The sequence below is a fragment of the Eubalaena glacialis genome, chromosome 7 (assembly GCF_028564815.1).
Source record: "Eubalaena glacialis isolate mEubGla1 chromosome 7, mEubGla1.1.hap2.+ XY, whole genome shotgun sequence".
In the NCBI taxonomy this organism is placed as follows: Eukaryota; Metazoa; Chordata; class Mammalia; order Artiodactyla; family Balaenidae; genus Eubalaena; species Eubalaena glacialis.
In genome coordinates, this window is record NC_083722.1 from 91,525,841 (window position 1) to 91,551,481 (window position 25,641).

General features: G+C 41.2%; 1 protein-coding gene across 2 annotated transcripts in view; it reads right to left on the minus strand.

The window, feature by feature from the left end:
• Positions 1-12,829: 12,829 nt before the first annotated feature.
• EOGT (EGF domain specific O-linked N-acetylglucosamine transferase) overlaps positions 12,830-25,641 on the minus strand; it is a 30,663-nt gene continuing 17,851 nt past the window's right edge. The window contains exons 10-18 of one of the 2 annotated variants that reach the window (XR_009701501.1): positions 24,152-24,244; positions 23,730-23,801; positions 23,497-23,583; positions 22,919-22,987; positions 20,631-20,692; positions 18,200-18,319; positions 15,922-16,024; positions 15,119-15,339; positions 12,830-12,893 (exon numbers count right to left, since the gene is read on the minus strand). Coding sequence is in view for 1 of the 2 variants with exons in the window: in XM_061195515.1 (XP_061051498.1) it covers positions 15,193-15,339; positions 15,922-16,024; positions 18,200-18,319; positions 20,631-20,692; positions 22,919-22,987; positions 23,497-23,583; positions 23,730-23,801; positions 24,152-24,244 (753 nt within the window). In the remaining variant the exon portion in view is untranslated. Of the gene's footprint in view, positions 12,894-14,999; positions 15,340-15,921; positions 16,025-18,199; positions 18,320-20,630; positions 20,693-22,918; positions 22,988-23,496; positions 23,584-23,729; positions 23,802-24,151; positions 24,245-25,641 lie in introns of those variants that run through there. The other variant, XM_061195515.1, reaches the window with a different exon arrangement.

The following is a 25,641-nucleotide window of genomic DNA, read 5'->3' on the forward strand; positions in this document are numbered from 1 at the left end:
TGTTATCATATCTCTAAAAATGAGTATGTCCTGACATTCAGCAGTGCTGTGTCTAGGAATTTATCCTAAGAGTTGGACAGATGCATAAAGATGTTATGTGTAAGGATAGTCAAGGCATGGCAATTTTTTTCCTTAATAATATTAAGCAGCTAGAAAGAGTTTCACTGCTCAACAATATGAAGATTGGCTTCATGAAATTACCTGCAGACACTAAAAATGTTGATGTAAATATTTTTATGGTAATGGGGAGGTGTCCTTTAAATCCTGTTAGTAAACAATAGGTTATCCAGAAATACACATAGCATGAATATGTATGTATTTATAATTTAGCATGAATAAAGTTATATCTATATACCTGTGTGTGTACAATTTGTGTGTATGTGTTTGAGGGAGTGTTGGCGGTGTGCGTACAGCCTAGGTCTGGATTGATAAATACTATGATTTCCTTTAAGTGATATTTCCCCTATCTGTATTTTCATATATTTCTACAATCAACATTAGCAGCTACATAAGAAACAAAAAAGAAACAAAAATAACAGACAAGGTCTTTCAAGAGTTCAGATAAAAGGAAAATGAAATAACCCAGAGAAGATGTAAAAAACCTTTTGGGAGCACTGCTTCAATAAAGAAAACATTTCAGTATTAATTATTGAATAGAAATGATGGAAAAGGTAATGTGGAAGGGAGCAGAGAGAAAAGCGAAGATTTACCTTGCAACTGGTAACAACAGCCCAACTCAAGGCTGGGAGCTGGGAATGGGACGTGCTGCCCCCATCAAAAAAAAAAAAAACGTGAAATATTGTAGCACATCTTCCCTCCCTTTTTTGGGGGGGGGGTGTCAGAGCTCTTTGGAGCTCCCATAATAAGCCAGGCATGATTTGCTGATCCTTACAGCAACCCCTGAAGGTAGGCATTCCTAAAGGGTAGCCCCGGGGGTCCGATGCCTTGTCCAAGGCCATAGAGCTGGGAGCCTTGAGCTGAGGTTATGAACCCAGGTATTCCCTTTACACCACCCTTCAGGGGCTCTCCAGGACAGACAGAAGAGAGAACCAGGAAAGCTCAGAGAGAGGCACGGTCACTGTTGTGTTAGTGACCAAGATAGGACCTTGGTAACGTCTGGGTAGAATTCTCTGAAGAGGAATGGGGTCAAGCTGAGTCATGCAGGCAGTAATGAGAGGACCATTTCAGGAACCAGAAGTGAGCCTTTGTGACTGTCAATTATTCAGGCTAGATGTTTACAATGAGCAGTCTAGCTTCTGGCCAATATTAACTTCTGTTCCTATTACTATCAGATTAATTGCATTTTGTTGCTCTTTCTAAATGCACTTCAAATCAGGAAACCTGTAATTCAGCAGTTAGTCATTAAAGTAGCAGTGGATCTGCAACTGTGTTATCTGAAGCTCATCTACAAAATGAAACAAAAATCCAGGGTTGGATTTTTGGGTTTTCTTTGGCATGATAAACAGAGCATTAATAATAAGTAACGAGGATATGATTTATTTCTAAGTTGAAAAATGTCTGAACTGAAAAATTCTTCAGATAACAAAAGAAATCAAGGCAAATAGACAAAAGAGGATTGAAGGAACATGGGTAAATTTGCATTTTAAACAACGGCTCTCTAGAATACATAAAAAATACGGTTGTAAAAACTGTCACTTCAAGATTACAGAAACCATGAAATATACAAATACTGTGTATGTTAGGATGTTCATGTACAAAGGTAAGATAGACTTAAGGGGAGTTAGTATTATCTGACAAATTTCAAATACTAAAATATTAAAAAGTCTTATTTCCCATGTACTTCAGAGACTATATATAAAAATGCGTGTGTATCAGTATATATACACAAATAAAATAGTCTTCATTTTTCATTGTTCCCCATGATCACATGCCTTTACTTGCAGCTGATTATCAAGTACTGTTCCACAGCTGATCAATAAAACACGGTTTTCATCAAATGACCAGAGAGTTGTCAATTTTTAAAAATCCCAGCCTCTCTGGTCGGTTGCTGACTTCAAAGATATGCATTAAGATTATTAAGCAAGTGATGATTGATTTATTACATAACGTTAAGAAATGTTTTCTTTGAAGCACAAATTAAAAGGTCATGGATGCCCCAATTTTTCTCCAGGTTGAGAGTTAAGAATGCAGAATAGATCATTTTGCTGGCCGTGAAGGACACGTAAAGGGCATTTGAAGTAACTCTCCTTTCCAGGCAATATTTTAATGAAATGCTTAATATTCTCCAGTGAATTAATGAGGCTGCTCTCTATTTTCAAACAATGGTGAGCAATTAAGACCCAATCCTGAAAACAAATTGACATTGCTGTTATTTTGTGACGGTATTAAAATGACCATCGCTGGAGCAACAGGGCATTATTTAACAGGACAGAAAAATAACCATTGACATCAAGCAATTCAGCGGAGATATCTGAGGGGGAAAAAATGTCTGTGGCAGCTGCTGCTCCTAGAAAAAAAGCTGACATTTTAGGATGAGAGCAATTTGACCAGCTGAAACCTCGACGTGCTTTGTGCCATGTTCAGAAGTCACCCAAAATACATGCCAAGGTCTTAAACATTCCTCATAAAGCCAGCAGGCTGTGCAATTTCTCAGCCCTGGTTTCAAAATACTCAGAGAGGAGATGGGTGCAGATCTTTGGAGAGCTCAGACTTGCAAATGAATGGAATTAATTAGCCACAGGAGTATAAGAAAAACCATACATCAAGTGTGGGAAAAGGAATCTACATATACAGATTGACTGGGAAAAACTGACCTTCCAAGTGAACTCAAAATTCAATCCAAGACTGCCATCAATATCCACACGTCCTAAATAATCAGGAACTATATTGCTCAGCGAGCTTGCACCACGATGCAAACAGAATAATCAACGATCTCATAGGTTCCCAGTGCCTTATTATGGAAAATGAGGATGAAATTCCAGTGGTCAATGAGAAGGAACTATTTTTCATGCCCAAGATTCATAGAACATCAGGGAACTTTTCTTATACTTTTGTGAGTTGTAATTGTGTTTACCTCACTATCTTCCCCAAGGAACATTTTTCTAATTCTACTTCTCAAAGCTCCAGTCTTTGCTTCCCAGGTTGCAGTTATTTTGCTTGTTATTTTAGATAACTTCTATAATTTAGTCCTGCCCCCCCCCCAAAAAAGAAAAGTCTATATGACCAAATGGATGGCCTGAAATGATAGGTTTAAAGAATAATTCATTATACTATCAAGATCTTGGCATGCCAGTTGCTGAAAAGACTATTTTGAGCTGTCAGGTCTAAAGCACCTATTTTTTCATTGACTGACATGTCAGGTGCTTGATGGAATAATGAATTGTTCCCACTGACATGACCATGGCACACAACCCTTGGACTCGGTGTAGCATTTTTCAGGTTGATGAATAACACTGCCACTGTTTCCGTGGTGGATCAAACTGGGAAGGTGAGGTCAGGTACAGGGACTTGCCGAAGGAGGGGATGGGGTTTTAGGAATGGAGGGAAGAGTGGGGAGAGGACCAGGGACATGATAAATGTCAGCCATGATGGTGGTACATGTTCTACACTTCGCAATTAAAAATATACACAAGTCCACATTTCTACAGGATTGCAGCAAAATAGCACCTTCCAAGTAGTATTCTGCTTTCTTACTTGGAAAGGTTTTTTTTTTCTCCTTTTTTTTTCTGACTTGCAATCTATTTGCTGCTACTGCATTCAACTCAGAAACTCAATTCCTCTGACTCAGAGTCGAGCAAGCCAAAAGAAGGCACCCAGACCAAAACCATTCGAGCATTATCCTCAGCACAGGTCCTGTACATATTCCCAAGATACACTCTGCTCCTGAGGTATCATCATCCATCCCTGTATCTCTAGAGTAGGCCAAATCTAAACCTTTCTAGCCAAGGGAACACCTTCTGAAAGCCTGAAGACCCACTGAGCAGACATGTCAGGAGCCCTTGGTGATGTTAAGGGGCAGATGGACAAAATGCTGAATACTGACAAAGGTCTCCATCCACATAGGCAGTAATGCATTAGGCACTTCCCATTCATGTAAAGAATTTTTTTTTTCTGTGTTTAAAAGGCAGGCTTGGATATTCATTGAGACAAATCTCTAGTTTCTCTATCATATTTGCAAATGATATGACTGATAATGGGTGAATATCCAAATTTATCACTAGTTCATACAACTTGACATCAAAAAAAAGAAAAAAAAACCTGATTAAAAGATCGGCAGGAGACCTGAAGAGTCATTTTTCCCAAGACGACATACAGATGGCCAACAAGCACATGAAAAGATGCTCCACATCACTAATCGTCAGGGAAATGCAAATCAAAACCACCATGAGGGCATATACTCAGAGAAAACCATAATTCAAAAAGACACATGCACCCCCAATGTTCACTGCAGCACTATTTACAATAGCCAGGTCATGGAAGCAACCTAAATGCCCACTGACAGACGAATGGATAAAGAAGATGTGGTACATATACACAATGGAATATTACTCAGCCATAAAAAGGAACGAAATTGGGTCATTTGTAAAGACGTGGATGGACCTAGAGACTGTCCTACAGAGTGAAGTAAGTCAGAAAGAGAAAAACAAATATCGTATATTAACGCATATATGTGGAATCTAGAAAAATGGTACAGAGGAACCAGTTTGCAAGGCAGAAATAGAGACACAGATGTAGAGAACAAACGTATGGACACCAAGCGGGGAAAGCGGGGTGGGGGCATGGTGGGATGAACTGGGAGATTGGGATTGACATATATACACTAATATGTATAAAATAGATAACTAATAAGAACCTGCTGTATTAAAAAAAATTAAATTAAAAAAACCCACAATGAGATATCACCTCACGCGTGTCAGAACGGCCGTCATCAAAATGTCCACAAATAAAAAATGTTGGCGAGGAGGTGGAGAAAAGGGAACCTTCATCCACTATTGATGGGACTATAAACTGGTGCAGCCACAGTGGAAAACAGTATGGAGATTTTTCCATAAAACTAAAACCCGAACTACCATACGACCAAGCAATTCCACTCTTGGGTATATTTCCGAAGAAAATGAAAATATTAATTCAAAAAGGTATATGCACCCCAATGTTCATAGCAGTATTATTTATAAGAGCCAAGACATGGAATTAACCTGAGTGTCCAATAACAGATGAATGGATAAAGCACATGTGGTTTACAGCGGAATACCACTCGGTCATAAAAAAGAAAGAAATTTTTCCATTTGCAGCAACATGGATGGACTCAGAGGGTATTGTGCTTAGTGAAATAAGTCAGACAGAGAAAGATAAATACTGTATGATATCACTTACATGTGGAATCTAAAGAATAGAACAAACTAATGAATATAACAAAAAAGAAGCAGACTCACAGATATTAGAGAACAAACGAGCGGTTATCAATGGGGAGAGGGAAGTGGTGGGGGCAAGATAGGGGTAGGGGGTTAAGAGGTACAAACTACTACGTATACAATAAACAAGTTGCAAGGATATATTGTACCACATGGGGAATATAGCCAACATTTTGTAATAACTGTAAATGAAACATAATCTTTAAAACTGTGAATCACTATGTTGTATACCTGAAACATATAATATTGTACAGCAACTGTACCTCAATTTTTTTAATAAAAGGGGTGGCGTCAGGCTTGGAGCTTCATTGAGACAAACTCTAATTTCCAAGCAGAGCCCTTCTCAACCACGTGCCCCCGAGCAATAAGCATCATTAATAATACCTGCCTCAAGAGTTCCCCTCTCCCTCCACCAAATAGTAATTCACTTTATTTCTTTAAAAAAGTAAAATAGGGCTTCCCTGGTGGCGCAGTAGTTGAGAATCTGCCTGCCAATGCAGGGGACACGGGTTCGAGCCCTGGTCTGGGAAGATCCCACATGCCACGGAGCAACTAGGCCCGTGAGCCACAACTGCTGAGCCTGCGCGTCTGGAGCCTGTGCTCCGCAACAAGAGAGGCCGCGACAGTGAGAGGCACACACACCGCGATGAAGAGTGGCCACCGCTCGCCGCAACTAGAGAGAGCCCTCGCACAGAAACGAAGACCCAACACAGCCAAAATAAAATAAATAAATAAATAATAAAAACTATTTTAAAAAAAAAAGTAAAATAAACACAGCTTTGGTTTCCCCCCCTTCCTGGTAGTCATTTTCCTACATATAATTGAAAACTCTGGGCTATACCAGGATTTCTTGAAGTTTCAGCCCATCCTTAAACACTTTAGCACATAAATGAATCCCCCCTCCCCCCAGGGTTAAGAACGCACATTTTGTAAAAAGACTTAAGCGTGAAGCCCAGAAGAACCTCCTTCCCGTCAGAGCCACCTTGCAACGACCTGACATAACTGACCCGTGAGTTTACATATGTGCATATATTTGCACAGATCACGTACCATTTGCCGTTTCATCACAGACTTAAGGAGCAGAAGCAAAGTTTAGATGCAGGTAGCAGCCGAGAACGCTGAGGCGAGGAGAAGGCAGGTGGGCGCTCAGGTCTTTATGGCTGGTGAAGCTCTCAGGTGATACTGACAAACGCACTCAGTGGGAAGCAAAGTTCAAGTCCTACAGCCCTAGAGCCTCTGCAACTTTTGTCTGGGGCCCATCTGGTCTCTGTGAAGTTTTCCACCTCTTGGACTGTCAGCCCATCGCTGAATCAAGCAGACCTCCATGGCCACTGTCCTCAGGGCATTTCAGGCTAAAGTTGTCATACACGGAGGTTTCTCTGGGGCTCACAGGCCTAGGACTCTAGCTTCCTGTGGGTCTGCATCTTCTTCCTCCTCGTCAGCCACCTCCTCTTCTTCCTTCTTCCACCTCCCAGCTCCTTTCCCTGCTTAGGAGGCCTCTCTGTGTGCCAGACACTAGGTGTGTTATCTTATACTTGCTTGGGAGGGACCTTCCCCGGCCCCTCTACGCGCCAGCTCCAGCCCCAGCTCCAGCGCACGGCATCTCCCTTGGTTACAACAAGCTCCTTCCGTTCCCCCGCAGCCCCTCAGTTTATCCTTATATACCCTCACCTGCGTGATTATCTGATTAAGATCAGGCTTCTCTATTCCTCACAATTGTTTGCTCGGCAAAGTGCCTTGCGGGTAGGAGGACCAAATAAAGCCTCACGACAACCTTCAGGTTGGTGCCCTTAACAGCCTGCATTTACAGATTCGAAACCTGAGGCTCCGTGAGTGTCAGTGGCTTGCCTGAGGTCACTCGGGCGGTAAGGGGCAGGCCAGAACCTGTAACGTCCACCACCCAGCCCCTCCTCATCACGGCTCTGCAAAGCCTCTCTCATTTCCCCTAAGACTTCACGTGTCTGCACTTGCCCAACATCATTACCCTAGAGAAGACCCTCGGAGGGTCTCAGGAAGCCTGAGTGGGGGAAGTGGACGTTATCCACGTGTACTATGGGTCCTCCTCCCAAGGGACAGCCCAACAGAATAAGTGCAAAATCTGCTACAAGGCCTTACCGCCGTGGGTGACCACCCAGACCACGATGTGGTTAGTCCACACCTTTCTGCAGCGTTCCTGACCAGCGGTATTTACTTCCACCAAGAAAGCCGATTTTAAATGCTAATATTGGAAGGAGGAGGGTGGAGAAGAAGAGGGGGAGGAAGAGGAAGAAGAAGAAAAAGAAGAACTAAGGAAGAAGCGAAAAGACAAAGGCAGACTACAAGATCCTTCCCAGCTGTTGGCACTTCTCTCTAGTCTCAAAGCAAAGTCGTAAAAGAATGGGTGCCTTTTTCTGCATATTACTTTTATTCCTTGTCCCCCAGATTTATTGCCTGCACCAAGTAGCAGTCACCATAAAACTCTTTTCAACAGACTGCTATTTGAATTGCAAAAGCAAGACTATCCGAGAACATGTAATCCAGTACAAAGTCAATATGATAGCATCACCAAGCGATTTCTGAAAGGCGGTTTATTTGCATAGAGATACCTGCCGGGCAGAACCGAAATCCCGTCTGGGCTCCGTGTCTCAGTGTGGTGATGGCAGTACAGATGCTCCACCATCACATCTTTCTTTTAATTTCACAGGCAAGAGGATGCATTGACATCCTTGTGAACCGGAGGAGGAAAAACTCCCAGTCCCATTTCCACCAAGTGAACCATCAACACTTCGAAAAACATCTTGTGTAAATTCTCTAGCTGAACGTTGCTGAATATTCCCTGCATTTTTGACAAGTGATATGTAGATAAAGGTATTTCTCTGGAGGAGTTACATTTTTCTATCAGTGTAGAATCGCTCTCACTGTCAATCAGTGCTTTCTTGCTTTGCTCTCCATTTTCTGCCGGCCCTAGGGGCTGGAGCCCTTGCTGCAGTAAAAGATGTTGCTGCAGGAAGCAGTTGCTGACGGTTTCCTCAGCGTTTGCATCGTCTTCCTCTGCCTCCTTTTCCTCAAGCTTCCCAACGTTCACGCTGGCCTCTCCCTGCCTTTCCTTTGGCCTGTTCAGTGTGTCTGGTACTTCCCTCATTTCACTCTTGTCCTCGGCTTTATTTACTGTCTATTCCACCTTAAGGGTGGGTTTTCTTCTGGGACTTGGAACCTTGACCTTTAACTTCATCACCTGCTTGCTGATTCCTCACCCAATCCCCTCACAGCAAACTGGCCTGATTTCTCTGGCACCTTTATTTAACCCTGTGCCCAGCTCCTATTTCCCCCTAAGACCATAGGTACCTCTACAGATTTGTGTCCTTGCGATTTACTTTCCCGATTATTATTTTTTTAACTACCATTACTTTTTACCTCCACTTGTCCTGCTGATGCCCTTGACTTGAGAGGCAGGAATGTGTTAGGGTAGCTGGATGGCATTAAACTTGGAATACGAAGGCCTGAGGCCACGTCCTTCCACTGCCATGGTGTAGTGTGGGGATAATCACACCTGGAGTCTGGCATGGCTACGTTAGTTGGGTTCTTTCAGGCTGGAAGGAAGAGGTCATCCAAAGCATGACCTGAATGTATAAGTGGCCTCGTGGATACCTGGAGAGTAGCTCATAATTGTAGTTGAGACAAAAGAAGCGCCCGTAGCTCAGATCTGGTGTCTTGGTACCAGAAACCTTGGCACCCTCCTCACATCTCACATCCAGATGTCCCTGCTGAAGGGATCTGCGTGGGTCATTTCTTTACCCTTTATCTTACAACTGCCCGAATGGATAGAATGCAGCTCACTTATCGATCCCTGGTCCAATCAACTGTGATCTGGTAGCACCATTGATTTAACTCACAAACAAGATGCAACCGGCCAGAGTGACTTCACACTAAAAGCACTGCCTGGTACCCATTCCTCAGAAGGCAGATACAGCCGTGGCCACTGTTTACAGCAGCCTGCCTGGAGGGAGATTTTTGCAACACTAACCCTCACGCTCCCTGAGAAAGAGATCCAGTGGTCAGATGAATTTAGAAACGGTGCATATTACCTCTTCCTATTTAGAAATTCACGGTGTACATTAGTGTATCAAAGGTAGGGAGAAACCCTACAAAAAACACCTCTACTCGGCTTGAGGCAGCATTTCCCTAGTAAACCGTTTTTTATGTAACATCTTAAGGATACCCAGTGGAAGACACTTTGCCGAGTGCTGGCTTAGACCTCATGAGCTGTCTAGTGTCACCAGCTGTCACTCTCTCCTAGAGCGGCAGCTCCCAACCCCTGTGCATCAGAACATCTGGGGACATTTGACCAAACAGAGTCAGCCGATGGTAGCCCTGAGATTCTGATTAACTTGGTGTGGGGAGAGGTCTGGAGATCAGAATTTAAATGCTCCCCAGGTACTACAGCTTTAAATGATAATAGTCCTATGTGTCACAGTATAATAATAGCATTTACTGAACAGATGTTATGTGCCAGGCCCTAAACAAGTGGGACTTAATTTTTTAATTTTATCCTTAAATCTACCCTACCTAATAGATATTGCCACCAATTTAGGAGAAAATTGAAGTTTCCTGAGGCTAAGCAACAAACCCATGGTCGCACAGCTTCTGTGCTACAAGGCTGAGGAATCAGGGCCTTCTGATTTCTGTAACTGAATTCTTGGGTCTACATAACATGCCTCTCCCAGGAATCTTCTCTCTTGGTCTGAAAGTGCCTGTTAATGGTGGGCAGTCAACAAACCATTGTGGAATGAACAATGCCAGGAAGGATCTCCAAGTTCCTTTTCAGCAAAAACATCCCAAAATTCTGCAACTCATGGTTGTGAAAAATAAACGATAGCAAATACTTGGAGCCCTGCATTAGATCAGATCCATGTAAAGACTCGATATGAACACCCCTTTGTGCTGAAAAGCCCTCCCTAATTAACATGCCACCAGTGTTTGGCATCTAGACTTAAATGAACTCCTCCACTTATAGTCTGGTTCTTCTCAAACTAAATGATAACAGCACTTGCATATGCAATAAACTATAAAGCCAATATAAGAAAGAATTTAGCTCCTAAGGATTGAGGAACTAACGGGCTATCTCGAGATCCTACAGTAGAGCTCTCCTCCCAAGAAAATTCCTTTGCATCAGTGAGAATGCATTCCACTAAACAGCTTCTCTCACTAGAAATCATCTTCCCAGGACCAAATGCTCTTTGCACAAGATGATCAGGAGATATTACAGAGGATTCAGGAATTGGCTGCAGCTAAGAAATTCCACACTAAAACCTGAAAACTGTCCAGAATAATTTTCCCACTTGCCCTCAAATCAGGGATGAAAAAAAAATCCATCACACAGAGAAGCAAGGCCCTACTCCTGGCGCTCAGGTGTCTGGAATTTACAACGACATTATTACACCCAGGCTTCTGGGCGCAGAGGCCATTTGGAAGGGCTTGACTGCCACCTTGTGGTCAAAATGTGCATTACCGTTAAAAGTGAGGGCCCACCTAACCTGTGCCTGGCTCTAAGCCACTTCTTCCATGACACGAGGGCTTATGACATCTTTTGCCATGCCCCAATAAGCTAACAGAGGAGGACGGTATTAAAGTGTCTGGCGATAGCCCTTGGTTGGGAATACGGTATTTTGAATGACTGGTTTCTCCAAGGCAACCATACCTGAGTTGATTTGCTTATATGCTCCTAGTTTCAAAAAACCGAGTGTTTTTCTAATTCTCTCTCCATTAACTATGTTTCAAAGAAAACTATATTGTAACTGCAAGAAAAAGCCTAACTCCAGGACTACGTTCTCTATTTTCTTTTCCACCCAATTTCTCTCTTCTTTTTCCTTCTCTTCCTCCCTCCTTTCCTCCTTTCCCTCCTTCCCTCCCTTCCTTTCTTCCTCCCTTCCTTCCTTTACTTCCTACATTACCTCCCTGTTTAAATTCCTTCACAAAGAAAGCCCTTGGATTGGATAATCCATCTATTACTTATTAGCTGTGTGACTTTGGGCAAGTTCCTTAACCTATCTGTTAAATATCCCAAAGAATGGTTTTTACATTTTTTAAAGGATTGGGGGTGGGAACCAACGAATAGTAATATGGGACAGAGAACTCATATGGCCCACAAAGCCCAGTCTCGCCTTCTACCATATGAAGTACACGGGATCATCTATAAGGAGTCTTTAAAACAAATAAAATCTGAATCGAATAAAGCCTTAGAAGCCTGCTGGCAAGCAGTAGAAGGGCGAGTGGAACAAGCTGAAGGGCATCACCCTGGCCCCGTTGTGGATGTTGCAGTGGGTCTCGGAAGTCCCCCCATCACAGTCTCCCGATTGCTGGGAATGTTGGCTACTAATGGATTACGGCCGAACTGCCCTCAGCTGAAGAGACCTGCCCTGCCTAAGGCTACGCCCCTCCAGGGAAAGGCCAGTATTCAGGCATTTGCTGCTATGAGGATCTCTTGCCTCTATAATGAGCTCTACAGAGCCCCCCTGAGGCCTCACCTGCTACTGCATTGCAGCTCCATTCCTCCCTCCACCCAAGACTGGTCCCCTTCCTCCCAGGAGTTAATCATGAGCCTCTTCCCCAATGAACCACCTGTGTATGAATCTCCATCCCAGAGTCTATTTCCCAGGGAACACGACCTAAGACATCCCTCCACAGTCTATTCCCAGCATAACAGCTAGAGTTATCCTCTTCAAAGTAAGTCGGGTCATTCCTCCTGTTTGAGATCCCTTCAATGACTCCCAACTCATAAGCATCAAAGGACAAGAGCCTTGCCATCTGCACCCCAGGCCCATTGCCTCTTTGACCTCATCTCCTACTCCTCTGCCCCTCGATCACTCCAGCTACACTGGCTTCCTTGCTGTTCCTCAAACACACCAGGCATCCTCCTGCCTCAAGACCTTGGCACGCACCATCCGGTCTTCCTGGGATGCTCTTTGCCCCGCTGTCTGCTTTCCTCCTCCTTTAGCCGCTTTAAATCCTGACTCAAAGGTGACCTCAGCGAGGATTTCCTTACCCTCTACCTAAGTGTGCCCAACGCCACCCCACCCCCGAGCGCCACATCCCTCGTTCCCGTTTTAGTTTTGTCCATACCATGTATCAACATCCAGCACACAGTATATTTTCCTTATGTATGTTAATATCTGTCTCCTCCACCAGAACGCAAGGTCCATGAAGGCAAGGACTTTTTTCTGTTCTGCTCACTGCTGTATCCCCAGAACCTAGAGTAGAGATGGTACCCAGTAGTTGCTCCATCAATAGTAAATAATTGAGTGAATAAATGGAGAACTATGGACATGGAGTCAGAAAACCTGTGATCTTTAGAGAAGTCCTTTAAACAGCATCTGACTCTTTTCACGTTAGAAATGGGAACAATTCTGGGACTTCCCTGGTGGTCCAGTGGTTAAGACTCCATGCTCCCAATGCAGGGGGCGCAGGTTCAATCCCTGTTCGGGGAACTAGATCCAGCAATGAAGATCCCGCGTGCTGCAACTAAGACCTGGAGCAGCCAAATAACTAAATAAATAAACAAATAAATAAATAAGTAAAAATGGGAACAATTCTTATGTCATTTTTAAAAGATTATGCAATATAACATTTGTGAAAGCATCATATAATAAACTGCTAAATGATTGTAAGGTACAATTTTTCCTTAAACTGAACTCTTCGTCAGTGAGCTACTCAATTTGTATAATCTAGAGCTGCCAGACTGCCAAAAAAAAAAGTAAGTGCCAAAAAAAAAAAAAGTAAGCATCTGACATTCAGACACAGAAAACCCTGAAAATAGTCCGGTATTCAAATAAATTGTAAAACGATTTATTCCAAGGCCATACCCTACATGTACAAACAATGACATGCACCTCTTCAAAGACTTAATAAAAAGAGCAGTCTTTACATTTTAAATTTTATAACAATTTGAAGACCTTGTTTTGCTCCCATCAAAAAAGTCTGATAAAACTGAGTTCCATAAAGTATCTAATGTATTTTGTTTCTATAAAACATATTGTCTCTTTAAATGTGAAATACGCAAACGTAACATTTTATTATGAAATTGTTCTCAATGTCTGAAATTCTTGATCATCTACAGAATCACATTGCCACATAGTTTTTAAAATGAGGTAAGAAGATAAACGTTGAAACCTTTTTTGAGGCCATTTTTTTCAGATGTTTACACCTCTCTGACTAGAAGTGCAACGTGGTCTTGACAACTCCTTTTACGTGAGCGATCTCAGTGGTTACTCAGTATACTGGACAAAGGACAGCAGCAACACCACTCATTTCAAAATTCATATGTTGTAAGTCTTTTAAAACAATGTTAAGATCTCAAATCAAAGCTATTGCTACAGTGATTCACTAATTCCTTGACAGATATTTTAATAAATATCCCTCAACTCTAGAAAACTGTTCATAATCCTTTAAAGCAGGAGTCAGCAAACATGTTCTGTAAAGGTCCAGATAATAAATATCTTAGGTTTCTCAGGTCACTTCTCTGCTGCATATTCTTTTTTTTTTTTTTTTTACAACTCTAAAATATTAAAAAAGAAAAAATGCTTAGCTCTGCTGTACTCTGTTAATCCCCTACTTAAAAAAATAGAAGTCGCTAGTCTCTAAATTAGACTGCTCAAGTGTTAATAAAATGTAAACTTCACATTTTACAGTAAAATAAATCCATGGTTTCTGACCACTAAATTGAAAGTTCATAGACAATAGGAAATGAAGCCCATTCAAAGAGTGGGACTGCATTTCAGATATGCTGTCTAATCAATGGCACTTTCTTATGGCTTCTTATTCATTTTGAATTGGATAATTCATGCATGTCTTTACCTTTTTTGTGCGTGTGTCTTTACTTTTTTCATAGGGAAAAAAATCTCCTCTTGTGGCTAATTTAAAGTTTGCAAAATCAAAGACTGGAATACTTCCATGCTAAGAGAGGTAGACGCATACACACAGGTATATGCACTTACAAGCACGTGCGCAACAAAACCACTATTTGATTTATAAATGCTCTCCACGGCTAAGAAGGAACCAGTGGAAACCAGCTAGAAGGTACACAAAACAGTCCTAAAGGACGTCCTCATTTGTTTTTATCATATGTGGTTGTTACATGTGAGGAAAACATGATTTGCATATGAAATATGAATATGAACTTAATGCAACAGCATGGTTAATTCAGGATCTTGGTGAATATAACCTGGCGTTGACTAAAAAGATACAACAGAGAATTCAGCAGGAGTTAGTTTAGACTCTGATACAGTTAAACAGATCTGTTTATAATACTGTTTAAGCTATAACACGGGCCTATAGCTTGGTACTGAGAACCACACCTGTGTGTGTGTGTGTGTTTGCATGTTTTCCTTTCCTACTACAAACAGTGCTGTGAACAAATCATGGCAAATAAATGAGTTGTGAATTTGCTCAAATATATCATTAACAAGTTGGAAGCCTCTTGAATGACGAGCTCATGGTATTCTATAAAAACATTTACAAATTCTAAAGCTAAGAAAGTTGCAAACTTTGGTATCCCTAAGAAAAAGGCTCAATTACGCCAGTGAGCCCAGGCCCAATTTCTGAACTATAAAAAGTAAAGTTTTCAGTGCAAAAAGAGTATCTTGATAAATAGCAATGACACAACAATCACATGAAACAGTTAAAGACTATAAAACACACAAGTAATACCCTGAAGGCATGTTTTGGTATTAAAAAAAGGTACTTTGGGGCTAGGAGATAACAGGCTGTTTTACCTATTTAACTGTGAGGTGAGTCTGGGTGGAGGACCGGTTTAAACACTCCCTTTTGGCAAAAAGACTCAACACATTTATAGCTCATCATGTTTTTTCTTGAATGGCCACTTCGGGTGTTGCAATACGTGGTCTGCAGCCTGAAGGACAAGGTACATAAATTCTTCTACATCAAAAGAGTAGTTGGTAAACTTCGGATGTTCCCCCAGAGTTGGGTGGTGGCCCTGCAAAAAGGAAGCAAGAGACAGATTTGTAAGGTGTTGAGGATGTGGTTTTCTGAACAAGAAGAAAATTATTTTACTTTGGCCAAAGGAACTATTTTAGTTTATGCTCTACATCAGAGGTTGGCAAATTTTTTCAGTAACGGGCCAGATAACATGTATTTTCAGGTCCATGGACCACAAAGTCTCCACCACAATTATTCAACCCTGCCAATGAAGTGCTCAAGTAGCCATAGACAACACGTAAACAGAGGAGCAGGACCGTGTCCCGATAAAACTTTATTTATAAAAACAACCGGAGGGCCAGATTTAGCCCACTGGTCTGTAGTTTCCTGATCCCGTCTCTAAATAATTTAATAGATCTCTCTAGGCCCAAATTTCATGAAGTTCTCTTTTCCATATAAAGAGAGAGAGTAATTAATTTCTCCTTTCCCCCAGTTTGCAAATATAAAGCACAACAACTCACGATTCCAGAGAAGAACCATTTTATCTTTGGATTGAAGTTCAAAGATAGCTTGTCACATTAACTAGACACGTTAAACCAATTAAAAAGAAAACAGGATGAGTTTTGTCCTTGAACTTTACCTTATCTTGAGGAAAGACTTTGCTCTGCCTTCGCCAAGTGATGTAGTAGACGCCTCTCAGCCTGGCCAGGTCCAAGTAACAGCGTTCATCTCCACAGTTGTATCTAAGGACACAAGGGCATCCACACATGGGGCTTTTGCCTGGGATTGCTGGCCAATTCACAATTCTCTGGGGAAAAAATTCACCTCCCAAATATGTTCTTACAAAAGGTTTTATAAACAGTAAACAAGAGTGAGAGAGATTCGTGTTCATAGCAGCAGCGTTCACAATAGCCGAAAGGTGCAAACGACCTGAATGTCTACCAACTGATGAATGGATAAATAAAATGTGGTATATCCATACAAGGAATAATTATTGACAATAAAAAGGAATGAGTACTGATCCATGCTACAACATGGATGAACCTTGAAAACATGATGCTAAGTGAAAGAAGCCAGTCAGAAAAGCCCACATACTGTATGATTCCACTTATATGAAATGTCCATAATAGACAAACCTACAGAGACAGAAAGTAGATTAGTGGTTTCCAGGGGCTGGGAGGAGGATGGAATGAGAGTAACTGCTGAAGAGTACTGCGTTTCTTTGGGGGCGTAATGAAAATTTTATAAAATTATGGTGGTGGTTGCACCACAGAGTTAATAATTAAAACCATTGAATTATACGATTTAAATGAGTGAATTGTACGGTGTGTAAATTATGTCCCAATAAAACTGTTTATAGAAACACACACACACAAAAGAGAGAGATTATTTTTAAAATATTCCCATAACTAAATTATCTTAACTTGCCAAAAGCAGAATAGGATTAAAGAATGGAGGGGACCTTTATCAATAGGACTGTGAACTTGATATTAACTCCTAATACCCCCATCTTTGTACATATGAACGTGGCCTTGGGGTAGGTAACATATCCTCCAAAGCAGAAATTGATCCCAGGTCTGTTGACCTCCAAGGCCTGAGATTTCTCAATGACATTTCTTTCCTTCCCTCCTTCCTTCCTTTCTTCCCTCCCTTCCTCTCTGGAAGAAATGGAGGAATTGAAATAGAATCTACACTTATCTGGCTATTTCTCTAACATATACATATTTTTAAATGTTTTTCAAAGTGTTGGAAGTTCATGACAACTTTTTTCTAATTAGTCTCTCATTTAAATGCCAAGTCAAGTCATTTTTAAAATGCGACCATAAATTCAAAATATTTAGATGCAAGGAGGGGAAATCAGGTAACAGTAATCACTATTGGTATCCAGAGTAGAATTATTAAAGGAGAGAAGTCCATGTCTCCATAACCAACCACCGAGTTAAAGGAACACTCTGGGAAAATTACTTTCCCTTTGAGGCCTCAGTCTCCCTGTGTATGGAATCAGCAAGCACTAGGCAAAGTGGTGGGCTTAAGTTTTGGAGCTGCGTTCTTCACCAGGCATACAGGTACTCAAACTCTCTATCTCTCTTTTTTTTAATTGTGGTAGAAAACACATGACATAAAATTTACCATCTTAACCACTTATAAGTGTACAGTTCAGAGGTAAGTATACCTTATTGTTATGTGACCAATCTCCAGAACGCTTTCATTTTGCAAAAGTGAAACTCTGCCCCCATTAAACACTAAGTCCCCGTTCACCGTTCCCCCCAGTTCCTGGCAACCGCTCTTCTACTTTCTGTCTCTATGAATCTGACTACTCTACATACCTCATATAAGTGAAATCATACAGTATTTGTGCTTTTGAGAGTAACTTATTTCACTTAACATAATGTCCTCAAGGTTCATCCCTGTCATATAGCATGGGATAGGATTTCTTTATTTTTTAAAGCTGAATAATACTCTATTGGATGTGTGTGTATCACATTTTGTTTATCCATTCAACAGTCAACGGACAACTGAGTTGCCTCCATCTCTTGGCTAATGGAAAAACGCGGCTATGAACATGGGTGGGCAACACACAGGCTCTTTTTTAACGCAATAATTACACTGATTGCAGGGAGATGCTTTCAGTTTGACAGGAACACAGAAATGCACTCAGAGGAAGGAAACCGTAGATTCACATCTCCCGAATCCTGCTGAGATGGGGAAGGAAATAGATATTTGCTTGCTAAGGGCAATGGCAGGCTGCAGACTTCACATTTTTAGTTTTAGGTCCTTTTTTCTTTTTAGATGCCTACATGATGTGACTTCTTTGTAATGATTAAATATTAAGCCTTTTGATGCTCTGAATGAAAGCCTCAGCTGGCAGAAAAAGCATTATCAGCTGCCTCAATGTAAAACTGTCCCCAAACACTTACAGTTCAAACACAGCAGCCCAGTCTGGAAGGAAAAGTAAATGGGTAAGACCAGCTCCATGCATTCCAATAAATATGTCCGTGTTATGTGTGATCCTTAGCTGATCTAAAAACCCAAGTTCCCTGTGAACATAAAGAACAACAAAAGAAAAAAGGGGAGGAGAGGGAAAGTATTAAGTTGAGTAAGCTCATGATTCGTGGTAACAGCATTTATACAAGTATCTTTCCCAATTTAAAGCACATTCTGCCATGATATCTTTTTGCCAATTTCAAATCTACTCCAGAAATTAACAACTTAATTACTTAATAACATTTTCTCTAAGCTAAGCTCACTTTTTTTTAAACTTACATTTTCTTATTTTAGAAGAAAACTTTTATATCTGCCTTAAATGGAAAACCAGTAACTCATGACATGAACAAAACTGTAAAAATAGATATAATGAAACTAAAAAGCATTATTCCAATCTAGGTAGATAACATTGCAAGGCAAAGCTCTGAGCCTGAGGCTTGCTCCCTCTTTATGAAAAATGAAATTAGCAAGCATTAAAGTGATGTTATGATATATTCACACCAAACTGAAAACTATTTCCTTAAAATCATATAGGAATTTTTAAAAAATAAAATAAATTCTTCCTTGTGTGATTTGAGTCATTCAATTGCCATCTGGGTACTCCTAAGATTGCCTTGGATGCCATGAGGGCATTTTCCTGTCTTTGTGGATTTAGGAGGGATAAATCCACAATTTTATGCACCTTGGGACTGTAAAAGTAGTCTTTGAATTCAAGACACTAAAAGATGTGCAAACTCTGAACTGAAAGTCAGTGAGGCTGGGAAGAAATGCTGGACAGAGGCTAACACTCTGAATAAACATAATGGAATCCGATCTCCCAGTCCCACCCACTCAAAGTGAAGAAAAATAAATAGATCCGCTGGCATCTAAGAAGGGAAAGCAAATTTCCTCTTAATCAGCTTCACCTCTTTAAAGAGCTTCCTCTCCCAGCAGAACAGAAACCCCACACCCCGCACAAGGGAAGGGAGACAAAGGCACCAAGTGTGTCTCACACGAGGTACATGTGCCTCAGTTTCCCCAGGAATGCCAACCGATACCGAGGCAAGGAGGGGCATTCGTCCGGGGGAATATATCCGTGGCGTTATTATTTCTGGGAAAGGCCCGAAGATCAGGACTCACAAACCTCGATGCCGTTAGGTTACGACTGTGTCCCTCAGATTGGCAAGGTCTGAATTTACTGTCACTCTTCCTTCACCTGGGAAACCCCTACGTATTCTTCAAAGCCAGTCAGCGACAGAGCCTCAGAGGTACCCCCCCCAACCAGTTCTTTCATCCTGACCCCGGGCCCTCTTCTACTTCCACATTTTTCCTCAGGTGGCAATGAGGGGAGTCACCGTGGCGAAGTGTCACCTGTACAATAGGAACAGCTTCGCCAACCTCACAAGAAGAGGGAGATGAGACAGAGCTAGGGAAGCATAAGAGTAAGTCTCAATAAATGACAGCTGTTCTTGCAACTGCTGTTTATTCATATTCAGTGTCTGAGGTCCTCAAGACAAGAGCCATGCTTCCTCCATAACTGCATTCCTACTGCGAAGCCTGGTGACCGGCCCATGGTAGGTACCTGATAAAGATGTGTTGTATAAATGAACAAATGTATAATGAATGAGGTGCGAAACTCCCACACTTATCAATAAGCTTAAACCTAGCTGTGTCAGGCACCCTATGCTGGTATATGTATACTTTTTTTTTTTACATAGAAAAAAACTATTTGGAAAACAAGACTATGATTGTGGGTGGGCAAAGGAAGGAGAGAAAAGTTTTCACTTTCCTTTGGAACTTTTCTATACTGCTTGACCTTTTCTACCAGGAACATGTATTATCTTTACAGTATTATTGTTTTCATGTCAACACGGGTTACCTAGACAGTAAATGATAGGCAGATTCTGTCTTTCCAAGCTGTTTACTCATATCAGAATTTGAAAAGAAATGTAAATATTTGAAAAGATTTTTAGAAACCTCATATTATTTGATGAACCTCAAATTACTCCCTTAATTATTCCCATAATTGTAGGTCAGAAGTTGAAACCCAGCAGCTAGCAGGCAAATGAAGCCTACAACATTTTTTTAAAATTCGGAATTAGATGCCGTCTTTTAGAAATTCAGAAATTTCAAATGAAAATCAGGATTCATCACTTCTCTTTAAAAAAGGGATGGTGCGGCAACATGAGGCCCCTCACAGCTGAAGAGTTTCCACCTCCTACGCCCGGGGTCCTCACCTGCCCATTTCATTCACCGATGGTGTCCGCTTCTCCCTTCCAGGTCTACATGCGCCAACAACTCCCATTCGCAAAGTCCTTCCTCTCCCCCATTAACTCATCAAAGCCAAAGACGACAGTGTCTGCCCAAGAGTTGGTTATTACTTACTTATACTTATAATCGACAATCTGGACCTCAAATGTAGATACCGTTTTCAGTGCATTTACAAGCTGGGAAAATAAGAGAAACCTTTAGAATTTCTTTTCCTTTCTCCTCTTCTGTTTTACTTACCTTGGAGTCCCCAAATTTTTATTTTTCATATAAAATATTTTTCAAGCGTTAAATATCCTTCAGGTCTATTGTGTTTAACCCTTAACTGACTTCAAGTGCAGGCTCCACGCCTGCATTTTAGGGAGGATACGCTACCTCCCTAAAATTGCACTGCTCTGAGTTGCTATGAGGCTGCGGGGTGACAATTCATAAGAGCAAAGGGCTTGACATAGACGCACATGAAGTGTTAGCTACTGTTATTCCAATAGTTAGTCCCCCAACTTTCAACATATATTCGTTGGGTACCTACTTGGTTCCAGAATTTTCTTCCTACCCATTATCTCATTTCAGACAAACCCCTAGTGCTTTGGAACCTCATCCACCGAAAATACTAATTTCTGGGCAGAAAAACATTTTCAACACCTCTATGCAGGAAAACAACTATACTTTTAGTGAAGAGACAACAACTAAGCACGATTAATCGATCATCAAATGCATCGTCATGGTTCTCTATGTCCCTCACGATTCTAAACTTGAAGTAGGGCAGGATTGCGTGAACCATCATTTAATGAGAGCATCTGGGTTTTGCTATCTATTCACGAGTCAAGGAAAAGAGAAAGGTGCTTTCTTCTCTGCTCATTAGCTGGGTGACCTTGGGCATGTTTTTTTAACCTATAAGCCTCAGTGTCCTTGCCCAGAATAGAGAATAATAATAAAATACCTATATTTTCGGTTTGCTGGGAAAGTTGCAGTACAGGTATGGGAAGCACACAGCAATATACTTGGTACATAATTGCAGCCAATACCTGTTACCTCTATCGATACATACTATTGATCTGCCTGCTAATGAGGCTTCTCACCTGTCTACCCCAACATTGCATTACTTGATATTTTTATTTCCAGGTGTTTAAAACACACATACATACACTGTTCATTTCTTCCATCCACACGGCTCACAATCAATGCCTCGTTACACCATACGTTCATGTCCTCCATAATCCATATGCATCTCAAGAAGAGATGCTAATTACATAATTTGGATCAGCCTGCTAGGCATCCAAATTAATCTGTGTGAAACATTTTACCCATCAAAACCTGCCCCCAATTTCCCTCCCATCTCAAGTCCACTGAACTGCTTAAGCTAAAAGCCCAGGAGTTCACGCTTGATTCTGACTACCTCTCCTGGCCGTACCTGAGGCTATAACTGTACATTCCCACAATAAGTATCATAGTCTTTATCTCCAAGATATATCCTGAAACCACTTATTGTGTCATCCCTACTGTCACCCCCTTCATCTAAACTCTTATCGGGGCAACAGCTCTTAATCAATCTCCCCACTCCTACTCTTGCAGCCTGAGTGATTTACAAATAAATAAGTCAGTTTCATCTCTCTCTCTGTGTCTTCATTTTCTATTTGCTGCTGTGACAAATTACTACAAACTTATCATCTTGAAACAACACAATTTATCCTCTTATGGTTCTGTAGGATAGAAGTCCTACACAATGAGATAGAAGCCTCACTGGGATGAAATCAAGGTGTAGGCAGGGCTGCACCCCTTCTGGAGTCTTTAGGGGAGAATCCTTGCCTTTTCCAGCTTCTAGAGGCCATCCACATTCGAGTAAACCTTACTATTGCAAGGACATCGTCCAGTCATGCTGTTGTAGGGAGGCTTCCATGGTGATCTCCTTGAGATTAAGTATGATTTATGAATTGATGTTGTTGAAATGAGTCAGGGAGGCTAAGAGGTGAACAATTTCTAAGACACCCATGAAAAGGATGGAGACTTTTCCAACTTAATCTGCTGCTGGCTGCCACAGTCCTGCCACACTCCATCAGCCATCTCCCCAAAGATACTCTCCCATCGTTTTGCTGCTAGCTTGCCCAGAGACAAAAAGTTTGGCAATCCATGGCAGCAAAGGCAGGACTCAGGCAGTTTTGTCTCTGCTTCCACACTGAGGTGGTGCAGATGAACGTCTACAGTAAGGCAAAGCTCATTCAGCAATGGATGGTTTGATGACTTCCAGTAGAAATCCAATAAATAAACTGGGCACAGCCATCAGACTTTTCTAAAAGCTAATAATTTCAAATCAAAGCATTTAGTATGATGTGAAAAAAATAAAGCACATCAGTCATAGGAAGTGAAATTCAATATGACGCTATTAAAAATGCATCCCAAAAACTAACCTCATTTTGGTTGAGTATTTTCCGGTATTCTGTGCTCCGTGCGAGAATGGTGACTCGAATTTTTCCATCCTGTGGAAAAGGCAAAATAATGCTGTGTATGCCTGGACAGATAAATGAACAACTGAACTTAAAATGTGATTTTCACCGAGAGATGAAACTCAATAAGGATACCTTTATGAAACTTTTTTTTTTTTTTTAAGCCTGATTTCTTCACAGTTCTCTCAGGGGATAAAAATGCATCCACTTTAGCCACAGAAGGCAAAACCCGTTCATTACACTACTTCTTTCTGGTTGGTTGGGTGGATTTGGGGGCAGAGTTTATGTGGGCTGGGTAGGGGTTTGGGGAAGGATGGAGAGATATAGGGAAAAGAAAAAGAGAAAAAAACACGTTCTTCCACTATATCTTAGTTTATTGAAATTTCCTCGGTTGTTGACATCTGATTTCAAATCACGCCAGGTCAGAAAACAACCCAGAAAACACTGTCTGCTGATGATCTCCTTTTTCTGCAAAGCTGATATTGATTTTTATTCGGGGTGAAAAGTCAAGCCCACCTCAGAACCCATAATGTAGTCATTACCTTGGGACCCTCTTGTGTGATGTTCAGTCTGTGTAGTACATGCTGGGAAAATGCCCGGAATAATCCGGTATTTTGACAGCCAGATATCTAAAATAAAAAAATATTTCCTATTACAATGAATAATATCTGCATTACTGTTTAAGATGTTCTCAAGTTATATGTAAGTGTTATCTTAAAATCCATCAAGAATACATTCTCTGAATAGGAATGTTAACCGCAGATGACATGCTTACCAGAGGGGTATTATAGAATAGTCCATATCTCATCCGGGGGAGTAAGGAAAAAATAGCTTCTTTAAAACATACCTAAGAATGAAGATATTTTAAAACGTAAGAGAACACAGTTTGCACCCTTCACACTAAAACAGCACTAATAATTACAGGAAAAAAAATTTAATTAATCTCTATTTTGCATCAAAATATTTTGCATAGCCAATTATTTCACTCAAGTGAAATTCATGTTCCTGGAAAAGCTATGAGCAAAAGGTTTTAAAAGCTACATGGTTAATAACCATGATGATTCTAGTTATTACAAAAGAAACTGAGTTAGAAATCAATGGTAATAGCTCATAGAAACTCAGATTAAATATTTATTTGATGAGTGAGTCATCTGTAATGACAGTTATTTACAGACATTTCAGTAAAGTTTCCAGTACCCTTTTGGAATCATAAGTTTTCAAATGTATAACATCATAATCAGTAAATGCTTTCCATGTATCGGAGAACAGGTCACCATATCCGTAGGAGCTCTGAAAATGGAAACAAAGTAAGTTAGGGAATTTGGCTAAACGTGGCTTTTCAAAAATGTGAGAAAATACCTGAATTAGCTTCTCAGTATTAAGAATCAGCAATCTGAAATAAGCTCATAAAATCCATAGAAAAAAATGGATTTTCATCTTGGGCCTGAGCAAGTCCCTAATCTGATGTAATATCATCAGAAATAATCACCACAATTATAATCTTAGTCTTCCATCCTAGCCCTTTTTATTCTCATGCCCTTAAAATTGCGGGGTTTTTTTCCCCCGTGAATTTTCTATCCAAATCACAGATACACACAACACATACGTACACCACCTTTTGTACACACTGTGATATGCTCAGGGAGCAAAACCCATCAGAGCAGACAGAATACACTTTTGGAAAGAAATCTGAGAGCAAGAAAATGCCTTTAAAGTTTTAACATTAAAAACATAATGGGGGCTTCCCTGGTGGCGCAGTGGTTGGGAGTCTGCCTGCCAATGCAGGGGACACGGGTTCGAGCCCTGGTCTGGGAAGATCCCACATGCCGCGGAGCAACTACGCCCGTGAGCCACAACTGCTGAGACTGCGCGTCTGGAGCCTGTGCTCCGCAACAAGAGAGGCCGCGACAGTGAGACGCTCGCGCACCGCAGTGAAGAGTGGCCCCCGCCTGCCGCCAACTAGAGAAAGCCCTCGCACAGAAATGAAGACCCAACACAGCCAAAAATAAATTAATTAGTTTTAAAAAACCCAAAAAAACTGATTAGACCCTTTGTAAGTTTATTAAAAATAATAATAATAATAATGAATGTAACTCTAGGAAATGATGTCCCTATTGATTAATGAGTAACATAATCCCCCATTGACATTAATGAGTAATAATAATAATAATAATATACTTTTAAATTTTATTTATTTATTTATTGGCTGCGTTGGGTCTTCGTTGCTGCGTGCGGGCTTTCTCTAGTTGCGGCGAGCAGGGGCTACTCTTCGTTGCGGTGTGCGGGCTTCTCATTGCGGTGGCTTCTCTTGTTGCGGAGCACGGGCTCTAGGCACGCGGGCTTCAGTAGTTGTGGCACACGGGCTTAGTAGTTGTGGCTCACGGGCTCTAGAGCGCAGGCTCAGTAGTTGTGGTGCAGGGGCTTTGTAGCTCCACGGCATGTGGAATCTTCCCAGACCAGGGCTCGAACCCATGTCCCCTGCGTTGGCAGGCGGATTCTTAACCACTGTGCCACCAGGGAAGTCCCAATAATAATAATATTAATAGTATCTTGCATACTTCCTACATCTCAGGCACTGTTCTAAGAACTTGACATTATTAACACATTAAACCACCCCACTAACTTAATGAGCGAGGGAATACCATTATCCCCATTTTACAGATGAGGAAACTGAGACAAAGTTTAAG